This window comes from Emydura macquarii, unplaced genomic scaffold (genome assembly GCF_026122565.2).
Source record: "Emydura macquarii macquarii isolate MOO-44397 ecotype Brisbane River unplaced genomic scaffold, CSIRO-AGI_Emac_v2 contig_3451, whole genome shotgun sequence".
In the NCBI taxonomy this organism is placed as follows: Eukaryota; Metazoa; Chordata; order Testudines; family Chelidae; genus Emydura; species Emydura macquarii.
In genome coordinates this window covers 3,248,920-3,266,600 of record NW_027133588.1, presented here as the reverse complement: position 1 = coordinate 3,266,600, position 17,681 = coordinate 3,248,920, and the positions used below count along the sequence as shown (strand labels likewise).

Genomic DNA, 17,681 nt, shown 5'->3' with positions numbered 1-17,681 from the left:
ACGTGGAAGATTCTGAGTTTGTGGTGCCATGGAAGTCCCCACTGCATTGAGAATCTTTGGCCACTGCTGGAGCAGCAGTGGGGAGTGCTAAGCCATATCGGGCTCCTCCTACCCTCACCATAGCATTTTATACCCCTGCCTCCCACTCTGAGAGAGCACCAAATTGAGCAGGTGCTTCTGCAATTCCTGGGGTTGTGGGAAGAGATTCAGGCTGGGCTCCCTCCAGAAGTGTCCTGCTCCAAGTACATAGCCCCAGCCCGTTCCTCCCTTCTGGAAACGCAACATGGGACAGAAGCACTCCAGCTCCCAAGGAGTGGGAAAGAGAAAGGGCTGGACTGGGCTCCCTCTGAACCCTGCACATGGACCCAGAGTCCTATTTCCCTACCGTAGGTAACAACCTCCTGCTTTTAGCTAATGTTAGGTCCAGTAGCTCAAGCTGTGCTGCAGTGCTGAAAGTTCAGCATTCAGACCTTGGTAATGATACATAATGGAGGGACTGTTACAGTTGTACATAATAGATTTTATTTTTACATTTTAAAAAAAGTAGGAAATTACATACAAATAACCTCTGCATATGGATTATGATATAGACTTTAATTATATGATCACATACCATTTTTCCACAGCATCTGCTTCATTCAGTGCACAGGATGATGTCACAAGAGGGTAGAATTAAGGCTGCATGAGCAACTACAAATCTAGCATTTCCTCATGTTTGAGTGCTTGATTTTCCAACCTAAATATCTTTCTTCTAATATATTTTTTCTTAGTAATATAGTATTTACACTTATTGGCCAGTAAAGTCTTCACAATTGCAAAGTCCACCCTTCCTTTGCCTTTCTTTTTAATATGAACCCTTCTGAAATCCCTCTTGTACCCCTGCAAACTCCTCTGGAATCCTTTACATTAAAGCTGTCAAAAGGATCAGGAATCTGCAGTGTAACATTTGACATACGCCAGCATCTATCCAAAGTGATAAAGAAATTCACTTACTACTGATGCCCAATATGTGATATTTTAATGTTCATACACTTTTTCTCAACAGCTGTTTCTTTTGTTTTTTTCAAACCAGGCAAAGCAAGTATTCATCTTGTTAGACCACCTACATGCCACGAGCTCTAAAACTTGACTTCTCTGAACAGGACCCCTTTTTTTTCTAATAAGTACAGAAAGCATCTTCTTACACTCAAAACCAACAGCATGGTTTCCTTCAAACTTTCCAAAAGCATTCATTTAGAATGAGAAATGTATTCACTAGAGCCTTGATGGTGCGAGTCATGTGTCAAGACTAACCAGTTGTAAGAGAAAAGATTCATTTTAAACGGTAAGCCATATCTGTGTAGGAGGTGGTGAAAGACACCACCATCACGGCATCTGCGGAGTCCCAAACAGTAGAACTGTTTGAGGAAGTGAACAGTCTGCCACATCCCAGTTATTTTCACATAGTTATAAAAGGGAATCTTTTCCAGTTGTGAGGATTTTATGTTGATGAAGGAAATCACTTGAATCTGTACTGAGCTGTCGGCCTCTGTTGTGGCAAATTCTAAGCCCGCTTCACTTGAGTTGTGGTGATCGTTGCTCACTGCAGTGGTAACAGAACTTCAGGCTGTAATTTGTAAACTGGACCTAAGTTTTTCCTGACTGGGGAATGCCAGCAAGGAAGTGTTGTGTTCTCTGTCAGTGGAGATGCCTAGTACCTCCCTTCAGAAGTGCAGCCTCCCTTCTGTCTTCAGGAAACATTTTTGAGGCATTTGATCAAGAAACTATCACTTGGTGTGGAAAATGTTTCCAACTATGGACCTGTTCTGAACCTTTATTTGGGCTGATGGAGAAGATTATAATAGGGTGAATCAGACAGCATCCAGAATTCTCAGGATTTCTTGACTCCAAGCAATAGCATTTCAGGTTCTAGTAAGGTACATAAATTGTACTAATAGTGCTAGTTAATGATCTCTTCCTGACAGTGAGTGAAGGTCACGCCCATACTGATCTTTCTTTCTTTCTTTTTTTTTTTTTAAAGCTGTCTTCTAATTTCCATGCTGTTGATCATGAAGTTTTTTGACACATCTGTGGTTCATACGCAGAGGTAGGTGGAGCCACTCTATTCCTTTCTTTTTGAATGGTCCCAGAGCAGTACTATTAGGTGATTAACCACTCCCTTCTCTCCTATGATGACTCCATCCATTTCCCTGACTTTCTAGGCTTCTAGGTAGCTCCATGACTTACTTATGTTTGGCTAACAGGGTTAGCAAGAGTGATGGGTTTGATGTTCCCATCACTTCCCTTTTAATTTAATTTAGGTATAGTTTTCATTCACAGATTAAGATTAGATCTTAATGTTTCTAGTAAAAAACTTTCCACTTTATTTTCTTTTCATGTAAATGCTTCAAAGTCACAGAGAAGTTCAAAAATAGAAATAAAAAAACCCTGTAAAACAACCCTTAGCATTCCTGGCATTCGCTCCAGCTCTTACTTTAATATTGCTGAATTTGTTCACTTTCAGAACATGCTGCCAGGGTTTTCCATTTTTCCCAAGGTTTTGCAAAGGTGGTGTGAGGAGGGATATGGGGTAGCTGGTAGTGGAGGTTAAATTTTGTTGTGCAATGTGGTTGCTTTGGTCAGGTAAGTAGTTCTGTTTTAGATTTCCATTTCTTTTGTGTATTTTTTTGAACCTAGAGTAGTGTGACACGTACTTTTAAAGGAATGTGAATAAATATATAAAAATAAATAACCTGGAACTGTGTGCTCTTGATATACAGTGACCTCAGTTCAGTCACACAGAGTACAAGGTAGCACAGACTTTGGTCCAGAATGTTTAAACTGCACGTTCCCCTCCCCTTGTCCTTCCTTCTCTCTCTCCCTCGCTTCCTCCCCCTTCTTAATTTTGCAGTGCACACATAGCTTGTTGTATTTGCATATATGTGGTAAGTCTGTGTAATAAAATATCCTGTTTGTAATGAAAAAATACCAGGGTACAGATTTTTAAGATTAATCTTGAATTTTTGTAATTACAATCTGGGTGTGCAATATATACACACATTCTTGCACACTTTTTATTTTTATGTATCACCTTTCATCCCAAAGCACTTTCCACACTATTGCATATGCATATAGTCCCACTGAAACGCAGCCACCTCTTGTTTGGAAGTCAACAGCCAGTTAGTGCACTGTATGGCCAATAATATGGAAAGCAATCCATAAAGATTAACAAAGTAATTCAAATAGGGAAGAGTTCTGGGTAACAGCACCAGCATAAACCCCTACTCTAGTACCACAGCATATATAATATCCAGGCAGAGCAGACAGGAAATTTTAAGAAGGACTCATCTGAGAAGGACACACAGTGAACTGTATAGAATTTAATTAATCTACCCCAGAAGGGTGAAGGACTGAGTCAACATGCTGAGATTTGAATTTATGATTCCAGGGAATCTATGCTTTATGAACTAGAGACTTAACCCACAAATCTGATTTTTCCATTTTATATGTAAGATTAGGAAGGCTGGATGATAAAATCATGCTTCACATCAAATTGTAGCCTGTGTCTTGGCTCCAGACCTTCTCTCAATAAGTGCAGACTAGTATTTTAATGATTTCAGCCTAGTGAATGCCCCTACGTTGTTATACTTTACCGACAGCTTGCATGGGAGACCTTTAAGGGAAATTCTCTTTCTTTTCCATTGTATCATCTCATGAAACTAATTCGGTTTATTATAACCTGGGAAACTATGTTCCTCTTATATCTTCCCTCACTGCAAACACTGGTTATTCCAGAGAGTGAACAGAATTATTTATCTCTAACAAAATGACATCACATGGAAACATGTTAAGCAGTGCTTAATTTGTGCCAAGGCTTGGCAATTCAGAGCCCCGGCACCTCTGGGCTTGCTGTGTCATTTATGAAAGTAAAAAAATTGCTTGAGCCCCAGCACCTCTTTCAGTACAAATTAAGCGCTGATGTTATACACCATGTGCTATCTGGCTTGAATTCTTCTTTGGAGAAAAACTGGAAGTGCCAGCACTTTCCCTTGGAAAGCAAAGGAGATCAAACCATCTTCCTCTGCAGAGTGTTGGCTGGGACAGTGGGGAAGGGTCTGTTTACAAAAGTTTCAACCTCTTGAGAGTGTTTCAGGCACGTCCTTAGGGGTGGTCTCTGTACCATGCCTCTCCCCCTTCCCATTGTCAGGGAGGGAGCTGCATCACCAGTCTTTGCCTGTGCTATAGCCTCCAGGAAAGTAAGCAAAAGATAAGGGCAAAGGAATTAAATCTTCCTGCTGCTCCTAGTTACGTTTAAACAATGTTCAGTTACAGAAATTTCCTAATGAACATAAAAGATTTTATAATGCTGTAAAGGAATTTTGCAGGAAGGCCTTGGGATGTAACATGCAGACAGAGAGAGAAGAGGACAGAGAGACAAATTACTTGCAAACCACAATGTTTCTCTTGGGAGGTTTCTGTTGACAGTTTCAAGTCCAGAAGTGAAGCATGAATGAACAGAACCCCTTCAGGATATACAATCTATGTCCAGTTTGAGGGGTTTAACTGTGAGGCCTGCTTAGTTATATATAATTGTCTCCCTTTTTAATTCCATGTTTTAGCTAAAACTGTAGTGATCTGAACCAAAAATTACTCACTTTTGCCATTTTTCTCCTTGAGGAGGGTTCCATTGAGTCGCTTGGAGTCTTGATTTCTTCCTCCCTGTTCCCCTCCACTTTACTTGCCTTACCTTTGTAACCTCCTCGTGTCATGGTAACTATTCTTTCAGCTAAGGAGAGTTGGCCTCTGGAGTCATTGGTGCTATCAGAGTAGCCTGCTACAGAACAGTGTGAGTTGTTCATTCCATCCCAGGGTGAGCATACTTTCCCCACAGTGGTGTCAATGCCAGTAAGAAGGAACAAGTCTGGGCTCTAAACCGAGATCTGCATGAAACGTCTTTGCCACTGGTCTAAACCAGCTGGGTCTATGTACATAACAAATTTCAGGTTAAAAAGCGCAGAACAGACTGAACCTGAAGAAAAGGACCTGGGGGTAACAGTGGATAAGAAGCTGGATATGAGTCAGCAGTGTGCCCTGGTTGCCAAGAAGGCTAATAGCATATTGGGCTGCATTAGTAAGAGCATTGCCAGCAGATCACGGGAAGTGATCATTCCCCTCTATTTGGCATGGGTGAGGCTGCATTTAGAGTATTGTGTCCAGTTTTGGGCCCCCCACTACAACAAGGATGTGGAGAAGTTAGAGAGAGTCCAGCGGAGGGCAGCAAAAATGATTAGGGGGGCCGGAGCACAAGACTTATGAGGAGAGGCCGAAGGAACTAGGCGTGTTTAGTCTGCAGAAGAGAAGAATGAGGGGGGATTTGATAGCGGCCTTTAACTACCTGAAAGGGGGTTCCAGGGAGGATGGAGGTAGGCTGTTCTCAGTGGTGGCAGATGACAGAACAAGGAGCAATGGTCTCAAGTTGCAGGGGGGGAGGTCTAGGTTGGAGATTAGGAAAAAGTTTTTCACTAGGAGGGTGGTGAAGCATTGGAATGGGTTACCTAGGGAGGTGGTGGAATCTCCATCTTTAGAGGTTTTTAAGCTGCGGCTTGACAAAATCCTTGCTGGGATTATTTAGCTGAGGTTAGTCCTGCTCTGAGCAGGGAGTTGGACTAGATGACCTCCTTGGGTCCCTTCCAACTCTATGATTCTACGAGGGAAAAAATTACAAGTATTAGTCTTAAAAAGATACTTAAATTCTTCGCTGTATTTTAATTGTATATTTTAACACTATTATGATAAGAGGCGTTTGATTAATCTTGACAAACAAAACTAGAGGAGAAAACAGAGGAAAAGGGGAACATAAAAACCATACAATACCAAAGTCAGTCAATTAAAAGTCCTCAAAATGATCCCAGATTCATGCTAACAGCAAAATAAATAAATAAAACAGTGATTGTCTTAGCATATAATTTTTAAGATTGTACACTCTTTTTGGGCAGGAACTGTCTATGTCTGTTTGAAAAGTGCCTAGCATGTTTTGGGTACTGCCACAATATAAATACTTCAGAATTGCCCAAAAACTGCAGCCACAAAAGAGAGCCATATAAATATAGGGCTGGAAGGGACCTTATGATGTCATCAAGTCCAGCCTTCTTCTCTGTGGCAGGATCAACTAAATCAGTCCTGACACGTTTGTCCAAAAGCCTCTGATGATGGGGATTCCACAGCCTCCCTTGGAAGCCTATTCCAGAGCTTAATTACCCTTCTAGTTAGAAAGTTTTTTCCTAATATCTAACCTAAATCTCTCTTGCTGCAGATTAAGCCTATTGCTATTTATTCTACCTTCAGTGGACATGGAGAGCAATTGATCACCACCTTCTTTATAACAGCCTTTAACATATTTAGAGACTATCAGATCCTCCCCCCCCATTTAAATTTTTCTGAAAACTAATCATGCCCAGTTTTTTTAACCTTTCCTCATAGGTCAGGTTTTCTAAACCTTTTATCATGCTGTTGCTCTGTTCTGCACTCATTCCAATTTGTCACCATCTTTCCTAAAGTGTGGCTCCCAGAACTGGGCACAGTACTCCAGCTGAGTTCTCACCAGTACTGAGTAGAGCAGGTCAGTTATCTCCCATGTTTTACATATGGCACTCCTGTTAATACATTCCAGAATGATATTAGCCTTTTTCGCAGCTGCATCATGGGTATGATTCATATTCAGTTTGTGATCCACAATAATCCCTAAATCATTTTCAACAGTACTACCACCTAGCCAGTTATTCCCCATTTTATATTTGTGCATTTATTTTTTCCTTCTTAAGTGAAATACTTTGCACTTATCTTTAACCTGCTCTTTCCCTATGCTGACTTGTATTCCTTCCCCTTTGTTGTTAATACTAATTGTGTTGAGTGTCTGGTCACCATTAGTCTTTTTAGTGAATACTGAAGCAAAACAGGCATTAAACGCCTCCGCTTTCTTGATGTCATCCATTGTTAGCTCTCCTTCTCCACTAAATACAGTACCTACGCTTTCCTTAATCATTCTCTTGCTCCTTTTGTATTTAAAGAACCTCTTCTTATTGACTTTTATGTCTCTTGCTAGGTGTCACGCTGTCTGGAGTGGCTCATGACTGAGAGTGCCTATCTCAGGACAGACTGCCAGAAAACAGAGTAGACACCCCAGTCTGGGGATGTGTTCTATAATTAGATTTCACCAAGCCAATGACAGACATAAACTCCTGGATCACTATACCAGTCTTACCATGGAGTTACAGACAGTCCCCTTAGGCTGTGTCCCTTAGACTCTCCAGCCTATCTTGCCACCCAGGCAAACTGGACTTTGTGATAAAATGGTTACTTACGCCAAAAATCACATCACATTTAGGTTGCTTCCAGTTCTAAGAGACCAGTCACTTACCCCAGATCAGTTGGTATTCTAGACCTTAGACCAAAGACAACACTGGTAGCCAATTCTATCTTAAACCAACTAAAGGTTTATTAGCTAAGAAAAGGAAATGAGAGTTATTAAGAGATTAAAGCAGGTAAAATACATGGACATGTGTCATAGTTTGTAATTCCAAATAGTGGCAATGATGTAATAAACTGCCAGTTTCCCAAAAATCTTTTCAGGGTACCCAGATTGTCTCTGGAGCTCTCCACTTTGCATCTGGTACACTTCCCTATAAGAGTCCAGAAATCCAGGATCTTTCCTTGAATCCATATTTATAGCTTCTTCTCACAGAAAACAAGCTGACAGTGTCACTACCTACATGGGCTTTTCCTTTGATGACAGAGAATGAGAAATGCATTTTGAGTCTTTGACCTCTGATCATCACCCACATGGACCACTTGTTTTGTAATTAGCACTGTTCAAATAATAATCACTTTGATCTATCCTGATAAATAAGTGACTTGGCCTGGGGCTCTGGCATGAGCTGGTACCTGGTCTGCCAGCATCACACAGGTATAACTCATTTTGTGCCTTAGACTTTCTGATTTTGTTCCTACATGCTTGTGCTATTCTTTTGTACTCTTCCTTAGCAATTTGTCCTTGTTTCCATTTTTTGTAGGATTCCTTTTTAATTTTCAGGTCATTAGAAAGCTCATGATGGAACCCTAGTGTCCTCTTATTACTTATACTATTCTTCTTATCTTTCCTTTTCATTGGGATACTTTGCAGTTGTGCCGTTAATTTGTCTCCTTGAGAGATTGCCAGCTGTCCTGAACTCCTTTTTTCCCTTAGATTTTCTTCCCATGGGACTTTACCTACCAGTTTTCTGAGTTTGTTAGTCTGTTTTTTAAATCCACTATCCTTATTTTTCTGCTCTCACTCTTTCCTTTTCTTAGAATCATGAAATCTGTAATTTAGCTAATCTATAATTTCATGATCACTTTCACTCAAATTGCCTTCCACTTTCAGATTCACTACCAATTCTTCCCTGTTGGTCAAAATCAAGTCTGAAATGGCTGTCCCCCTCATTACTTCCTCCACTTTCTGGAACAAAATGTTGTCCCCAATATATTCCAATAACTTATTGGAAATGTTATGTTTTACCATATTATTTTTTCAAAAAGATGTCCGAGTAGTGAAAGTCCTTCATTACTACCATGTCTTGTGTTTGGATATTATTTGTTCTAGAAATGTCTCATCCACCTCCTCTTCCTGATTTGGTGGTCAATAGTAGACTCTCCTTTCTTTTATCCTCCCATCATTCAAAAACAGTGGATGGGGTTTTGATCAAACTTTCCTTTAGAAAAAATCATATTAGAAAATTTCAGCTCAAAAGGTAGAAGCTTTAGGAAGCTACAAGCTTCACAATACAAAGCCTCAAGCATATAGACAATCTAAGAATGAATTAACTGGCTTTTATTGTGTTACAGGCATACAGTATATGAAATAATGCTTTGGAAATTGCTATGCTAGTAGTGCAACTTTAGGCTAATTGTCTGATGATATTAAGTGATTTCTGAGGGCCATACTGTCAATATATTAAACATCTTTATCATATCCTGTAACTTTTTTACTTATTTTATGTATTTTTGGAAAAAGAATGCTAGGATACTTAAATGCTTTTAATGTTGGAACTTGTAATTGGCTCAGGCAATGTTTAAAATTCAGGAGACATTTTAGTACAATAATGACAATTTTTCAATGTGAATGTCAATTATATCCTGACCTCATGCATTTGTGTTGCACTCATTATGATGTACTCTTAATTAATAAGAGTACATTTTTGTCTTTCACCAACTATCTCCTTAACTTCATTGTGGCTAATTACATGCACTGCATGAGCCTGGAAATAACTTTTAAAAGTCTCTGATTATGTCATTTACACTCATTTTTATTCTTTATCACTACATTTTCCCAAATACTTAATTTAAAAGGACAGTAGCTTGTTTTGTTTAGATTTATATTTTGGATTTTTACTTTGTTTCTTAAGATTTACAGCTGAATTTTAGTGCTTGTGATAGCAAGGCACATCAGCTGCTGCCAATGGCTTCATTCTAGTGAGCTTGTCCACTTCAGTTCTGGGGTTGGACCTCACTCCTGTCATACAGCACAAATGCACAGCCGTATGTTTGGCCTTGAGCAAAGATTACTCATTATGTCAAACAGAGTAGTGGCTTTGATAGGTAAAATTTTTCTCTACATACTAGACAGACCATTATGCATGAGAGTGTGAGTTAAGACCAAGAAGAGCTTCTCTAAAGATGCTAAGGGATTTAGCATCACAAATCCCACAGAAGTAATTGGGTAAGGGGGTGTGCACATGGGGGATGTAAAATTACAATACATTTGCAGTTCTGTGATGAGGCATTCTTAACCCAGAATAGAAGCACCACCAAAAAAATAAGGGGGGGTGACATTTGTGGGAAATAAAACTGCTGTACAAACTACATTATATGAAAATGAATGTTAACTGAGATATGTACACTAACTGCAACTGAGTTCTAGATAATTGTTTTACCTCTTGTAGAAACCTTGCCTTGAAATGCTGAAAATTGTCTGCAGAGGAGCTGAATTTAGTTAAATACTGGAACAACTGCTGATTTATTTGCATCTTCCAACATGACCAATCCCCAGTAAGTACCATATGAGAAAGTTACAAATGCTTTTCTGTTCAATGAGTCAAATCCCATTCACACAAAATACTCTGTGCCAAATTCTTCAGATCCCAAGGAGGTTGCATCGGTGTCTTTGGGAGGGGAATTTTAAATTTTGGGTAAGAGATGCAGGATTTGCTCAGTTTTCTGCAGACCCTGAATTAGTGCAACAAGAAAATTAATATGGTAAACTTTTCTGAAGTATTATTAATAGAGAATGACCAAGAACTAATTATTTTCAGGTCTATCTAAATTTTTGTTTTTCTGACAACAAGCCTTTGTTAAGACTATTTCTCAACACTTCCATTTGCTTTTTCTCAGTCACTTCATTATCTAGTGCTTATTTAATCTACTTAAGAGTCCAAAAAGTTAAAAAAACAAAATTGGAAGCTGGAAGGGTGCCTCTAACTCTTTTCACAGTTTGTTCTGAAATTCTGGCAGTTGGCTTGTGGTCCACTCCCAGACTAGAAACCAGCATCTTCAGATATTCTGTGGAACAAAAGCATTAAATCAAAGAAGAGAAAAGTCTGGTCAAATACCAAAAAAAATCTCCTAATTAGATCTTTTAGACAGTGAAATAATTTTCAGTGGAAGTGGTAAGTCTCATTCCATGAGACATGTAAAATTAGATTGGACAAAGAACTAAATAAAAATATATACTTTTTGGGAAGGGACACTGGCTGGATGACCCAAAGGGTCTTTGCCACCTCTAATTTCTGTGATTGTGTGAAACAATCATAGGTCTTTCCCAGCCTTATCCTTCAGTCATAATAGTGTCTTCACATTGTTAAAGTGATCTTCCCATGTAATCCATGTAGTAGTTCTACTCCCTTAGGCTCGAAGCAATACCATCTTTTCCCAACTCTTCAATTTAGACTTTTGTCTGTCTTCATCCTTGTCTTATGTTCCTGGTTCCAAACTCTTACAAGACACATGATTTAGGCCAGAGTTCTTCTAAATTATTCAGTTTTTCTGAGAAGATCAACTCTTATTCAGGTTGGTTGAATAACTGGAGGATTTTAATAAGCTTTAAAAAAAAAAAATCAATGGAACCTTTGCAGTCGAGTAAGAGAGGAAAGCTGCAAATTAAGTATTTTTAACTGTATTCCTATGGAAGAAAAATACCTTCCCAACCATCACACCTATCTGTAGAAAACCTGAATGAAATAGCCTGGCATCTCTTCAGAAGTTAACAAGCCCTCTTGGATTAAAGAGGTTTATGGTTATGCCACAATGCGAGTCAAATGGAAAGGGAGACGTTCACTGGAATCTGCAAAGAATCTATCCCTGCTGGGACTTGACGGGCAAACCCTCTACATGTACGAAACCCTCTACACATATGTACATCACATACACTCTATATTAAGTAGCTGGCAATAACTTATTTTTTCTGTAAGTGGTATCTTGTTATAAGTGATATAGACGTACGTGCATGGTTGGATTCTGCCCTTGCGTGTGTGCACGGAGTTCCCATTAAAATTAGGAGGGACAGAAAATACATAACCAATTTTAAAATTATGCTCTAAGCATATACAGGTGGGAAGAATCGGTTCCTCCTGTAATTCTCTGGGTTCCTCCTATAATTTTGTTCATGTTCTTACTCTGTAACTGTCCTTACAAGTCCTAGACCATTAGTAACCCTTTCTCTGGTTGATTAGGGCAAGAGGTGGCAGCGTTCAGAACTATTCTAAATGTCGACCAGAGGTATTCAGTGAAGGGCAATAAAATCTATATATTACCTTAGAGTGATTTATATACTGGTCAGTAAAAAGTTTGAGCATTGTTCATTGATCTCAGCACAAAAAGGAGGGGGTTTTAATTCATGTAACTACATGCCTTCTTTTCATTGACTCCCTTTTCTAGTTTGCAATTGTACTTTGCTACCTAGTTCATAATTTGTTTCTTTGTGTGTTTAGATGAATATTTATGTTTATACTTTATGTGCATGAAACGGCTTCAGTCTTGCTGTCTGAATCAAATTATGCCCTCATGTGCATGTGAGGTTCCTATTAACCTCAGTGAGAGTGACCTTTCATAGATGAGGATAGATTTTGGACCCATATAACATTTCTTCATATGTATTATCAACAATGCCATATGAATACCAGTAATCGAGCCTTTTTCTTTTATTAAAGTAAATTTTAGTCCTGCTACTTTTGGAAGTTTCCCATTCAGTACTGTTTATATTTTTTCCATTTGCTTATTTATTATTGTTTAGGCCTACAATAGAAGGTGGAGTTTCAGAAGTTGAGATCATTTCACAACAAGTAGAAGAGGAGACCAAAAGCTTAGCTCCTGTACAACTCGTTAACTTCACTTACCGAGATTTACCCCTTGCTGCGCTTGATCTCTCGGTGGCAGGGTCCCAGCTTTTGTCCAATTTGGATGAGGAGTACCAAAGAGAAGGGTAAGTGCAAAGGATATAATTTTGTTTATAAATATATCTGAAAGGATTTTCATTGTTTACAGAAGGGAAAGCGATGAGATGGAGAAGGCCAGCCAATTTCACTTGACTCCATTCTAAAAGCAACTTTTTCTAATGTAGCTATTATTAGTTCTTTTCAGACTCCTTGCAATAATTTTTGGCTACCATGTGAACACAGTGCATATTAGAAAACTGCTTTCAGAGAGAAAACACTAAGGCTTGGTCCACATTAACAAGCTAGGCCTTCATCTTGAAGGTTCAGGATGACTTACTGTGAAGTGTTTTTAGATAGCGCTTATAGTAAAAGTAGCTAGTACTAGTAGGTGAAAAATCCACATCCTTTAGCAGATGTAGTTAAGCCGATCTAACCTCTGGTGTAGACAGTGCTGGGTCGACAGAACTTAGCTATTGCCTCTCAGGGAAATGGATTACCTGCTGTGATGGGAGAACCCCTCCTATCAGCGTTGACACTGAAGTGCTACAGTGATACAGAAATGCTGTAGCATTTCAAGTATAAACAAGCCCTAAGTTGAGTCTTTTGCCCTGACTTTTTTGGCTCTTCTGTCCTGAAAAAAAAAAAATGCAGAAAAGCCATTTCATAGGCCCACTGTGACAGGTGCCTCAGGAGAGTGTTCCATGGTGAGATGCAGGGGTCAGTGATGGTGGTCCACGTGTTTCTGTGTACATTTCTTGACCTGGTGATTCTGACTGTGCAACCCAACCTCCTAAACCTCATGCAGATTATTTCTGTTTCTAGCAAAGTAATTTGATCTCGGTAGGCTATGAATGAGGCTATTGCTAATCAGAATATATATGCCGAATAATGTTGTTCTGATGGAACATGTGTGCCCATTCTGGCTCCGTTTATATAGGGAGTTCAAATCGAGCTCATTGTATTTGTTAGAAAATGTCTTTGGAAATGAGAGAATTAAAACACTTGCTAAATATTACTCTTCAACTGTGAGGTACTAAAAGAATGTTTAATACTGAATAACCATATATATGAGAACGGCAAAGCACTTTATCTAGACGCATTACTTTTATAAATAGCTGTTTGTAAGTAGCTACCTTAAAAATTTAACAAACCTAGCACCTTCAACGTCTAAAGACAAGGAATACCCATGGTTGGGGGGTGTAGAAAAATGACCATAGAAGGCTCTGTTCTGCCTTCAGACATATGGATGGAATGTCTGTTGATCTGAAGGCCAAACTGAGCCTTTTACAAAGGACAGTTAACAAGTCAAAATTACACTGTAATTTACAGGTAGCAAATAGCATGAATACACATTTTACTTATGGTAATTGTCACCGTTAATTGCACATTTATTACAAAACAGTGCATGTTGTTGTACAATGACTGCACAGTGACGCATTTGGAAAGCTGTCCTCCTTCAGTATGTGAATCTATAGAAAACTAGGATCACCTGTGATAAGGAGCCCAATAGCCCAACTTCAGATTATATAGCTACTGTTCATTACTATTTCACTTTATATCATACCAAATGTATATAGCTACTTTTACTGTAAGATCTGTCTAAAAACACTTCACAGTCAGTCATCCTAAGCCTTCAAGATGAAGACATAAAAAAGTTTATATAAGCCTCAAATTATTAACAATTTAATATGTTTTAATATACACTTAGAAATCAGCAAAGATGAGACATCCTTGATCTACACTCAGCAGGTATTCCATGCTGCAGTCAGGAAGCAAAATGAGGGGAAAGCTCTTGCCATTAATTTTTTTCCAAATTGGACTTCATGAGACATCTTCAGAAATTCCAAACAAGGGGAAATAAATTACAGTTAGGTTATATAAATATGATGCAACACCATGTGTGTCTGAAGAGGCACTTTATAATTAATTTGAGTATACAGGTGTAAGCCTGAGGCTATACTGCTTTTGGATAAATATAAAACAAGTTTAGTGCAAGAATTCAGCCTTAGTAGCTACAGATTTTACCATCTGAAGCTCCATTCTTCATTGTGCTTCAGTCCAAAGATCTGTTACAATAGGTACTTCAGCCTGCTGGCAGCCTGGGTACAGAAACAGACCAGCCAGTCAAGGGCAGCAAGGAAATGCCCGAGTCTGCTTTTCTGTGGAAAATTCCAGGCTTTATTTCAAATTTCTGACTAGCATTTTGGTTGAAAAATGTCTGTGTAATTCCCAGCAGTGTCCCAAGACTTCATTTGCCTTGTGGGAAGATTGCTCCCTCAACTGTGCTTCCTCTTCTGAGGCATTTGCAGCGGCTGGTGCCCCTGTAGGTGTCAGGGAGTGATCTAGGCTGAGAAAAGGCAAAGGTCTGTGTTGTCTGTTTCACCCTCTTTCCTAGTGTTTTTTTGGAGAGCTTGGCTCTTCTGTGGGCAGAGTGCAGCTTCCTTCTATTAGCCCAATCTGGGCAGGGTTACCTCAGTCCACCCTTCCCCACACAGGAAAGGAAGTGGGAAGGATTGGAATAGCCGGCTCCAGGGGCAAGCAGCTCCCCCACCCCCGTCTCCATGATGGGAATGACTTCCGAGGGGCAGTATACCAGATGGTAAATTGCACATACGTCCCAATAATCCAGGCCAGCGGCTATGCTCCCAGCTGTGAAGTTCAGTCACTGGACCCAGCACAGACTCTGCCAACACTAGAGACTGCAGCAAGATGTCTTTGGGTCTAGCTCCCTCTTCCTGCTGCCTCTATAACAGGCATCCTGGGATTCCCAGGCTGCCACCTCCAAGGAAAACACACCCTCATGTGGCCTATGTACTTCCCAGGCAGGAGAAAGGTAGAGCTTCTGTGAAAGTCCTTCTTTGAACCTCAGGCCTGTACCTTCCTGAGTGACCCAGAGCTTATGCTCAGGCAAATCCATTCCCAGCTCTTTTAAAGATACAATAGAAAATGTTACAGAAAGCTGAGGCTATTTTCATTGAAAATCTACTTACAATCCTGACTTCTGCCAGACACTATGGAAAGGAATACAGGTCATATGGCAAATTGTAGCAGTCCCTGGCACATAACTGGCAAAAATACCACTCTGCAGGTGGTAGCTAGAGCAAGTGCAGAGTGTTGAGGCAAGGAGAATAAAAATCAACTTCTGTCCTGGGCCAAGTAAAATTTCCTGTCTCTGTGGACTGCCCAGCCACAGGGAGATGAGACTTACATGGCAGAAGTTGGATTAAGAAGAATGGACCCTGCACCCTGAAATACCCTCAATTATTGTAAATCAATTCAGTGGACTGGGGCTTGACCTTTTTGTATCTGGAAACAGCAATAAAGTGCCTCTGGCCTCATATATATATATATATATATATATATATATATATATATATATATATATATATATATATATATATATATATTTTTTTTTTTTTTACTTTATATTTTATTTTACTTTCCTATGTTTATCTTAATGATTTCTTCTTCTTGTGCAGCATTCTTGGCAATTTTCTCCAGATGTGAAGTGTAGAATTGAGACTGGGTTACATCTTTATGCTGCTTCACTCCCCTTTTCCAGCTGAAATGTCAGTGCATATTAGGGTGACCAGATGTCCCGATTTTTACAGGGATAGTCCTGATATTCAGGGATTTTTCTTATATAGGTGCCTATTACTCCCATCCCCTGTCCTGATTTTCCACACTTTCTATCTGGTCACCTTAGTGCATATTTATGTAGATGTGATTCAGGATTCTTGCACCTAGATCTCTCAGTCTTAGAATATTTTCAAAATTTCTTCTCTTTCTAATCAAAGTCCTTTTCATAGTCTACAGCATGGCTTATTTTATTCCACAATGACCTGATTCCACTGTTTGCAGATGACCCACAGTAAAATCACTTTAATAAAATAAGATTAATAAAGTCAAAGGGTGAAATACTGGCTCTAGTGAAGTCTGGGAGCTTCACCATTGAGTTAACTGGCGTCAGGATTTTACCAGAAGTCTTGTACTCTGTTCACCATTACTATTATGATGAACTGAGGTAACTCTGGCTACTTCTTCACTGACGGCGGCAAATTCGCCGCCATCAGATTGATTTCTCTGAATCGACTGAGCGGTCAGTGAAGACCCACTCAGTCAATCCAGAAATCAACGTATTAAGACCACCTTCTCAAGTGGAGTAGCGCTGTGTCAACGGGAACCGGCGCAGTGCAGTGAAGACAGTGTGCAGAACAGAAACAGAGAAGTCGATGGGAGTTACGCAAGTTTTTTGCATAGCTTGCGTAACGCCGGTCGACTGCCGCCGAATCTCAGAGGTAAGTGTAGACTAGCCCTCTGACACAAGGTGGCATAGCCTGTACTTTTATAAAATAGGTCCGTCATGTTTCTCTTCTCTTGAATGAATTCCTCTCCTACAGTTACTGAGCTTGGGGAACGTACATTTCTTCAAACCTCTTGTTCTCTATCTTATGGTGGACCATGCGAGGTAATTCCATCTTCTCCTGTTGCTTGGACCATTTCCGTGCTTTTAGTGGTCTGTTAGTTATTTCTGTTTTGTAATAAAGACGTGATGTTTTGGGGTAAAGGAATGTTTTCTTTTTCCAAGATATGAAATTGCATATTAAATATCTCTGCATAACATGCTTCGTATCTTTTTAGAATCTATAAAAGCTTTTGTTTAAGTTTGTGGCATACAGAAAGCAGTACATTACTCACAAGATCACAGGTATTGTGTTAACTGAAACAATAACTACCTTAATCTTACAAGATCTTATGGACATGCATAATTGTATGTGTATGTCATAAAGTATGTAAATATTAAGCATGTGCATAAGTCTTTACAAGATCAGAGCTATAGTAGTGACATACTATGGAAGATTTTGCATAGCAGCTGTGCAAAGCTGCATGTCACTACAGTACTTCAACCCAAAATACTTCTGTTACTACTATGGAATGTTGTGTGGTGTTTTCCTTCATTATTCTTTGTGTTGCTATTTCTTTTTATTGCTTTTCTTGACATGTTCAGTATTCTTATTCTACGTTTATTTTTCATCCTTGTTCCTATTGTCTTATAACGGATTTAAACATTCCATTCTCTCTGGCATTTTACATTGCTTCCTCATTTTCATTTTGTTTTTTTATCTCATTTCTTTTTTTATTTGTAAAACATCAAGAATGTGATAGATTTGCTCCTTTAGACACAGCTTAGTCTGGCTTCTATATTTGCATCCGGTGGTGCTAGATTCTTCATCATTT

General features: G+C 39.3%; 1 protein-coding gene across 4 annotated transcripts in view; it reads left to right on the top strand.

Annotated features, from left to right (window-relative positions):
• Positions 1 to 17,681, top strand: part of TMEM266 (transmembrane protein 266) — a 122,172-nt gene that overhangs the window by 37,295 nt on the left and 67,196 nt on the right. For 2 of the 4 annotated variants that reach the window (XM_067534759.1, XM_067534757.1), the window contains exons 4-6: positions 2,021 to 2,086; positions 9,957 to 10,062; positions 12,302 to 12,490. In XM_067534759.1, coding sequence (XP_067390860.1) covers positions 10,049 to 10,062; positions 12,302 to 12,490 — 203 coding nt within the window. In that variant the 5' untranslated portion in view covers positions 2,021 to 2,086; positions 9,957 to 10,048. Of the gene's footprint in view, positions 1 to 2,020; positions 2,087 to 9,956; positions 10,063 to 12,301; positions 12,491 to 17,681 lie in introns of those variants that run through there. The other 2 variants (XM_067534758.1, XM_067534760.1) reach the window with 2 other exon arrangements.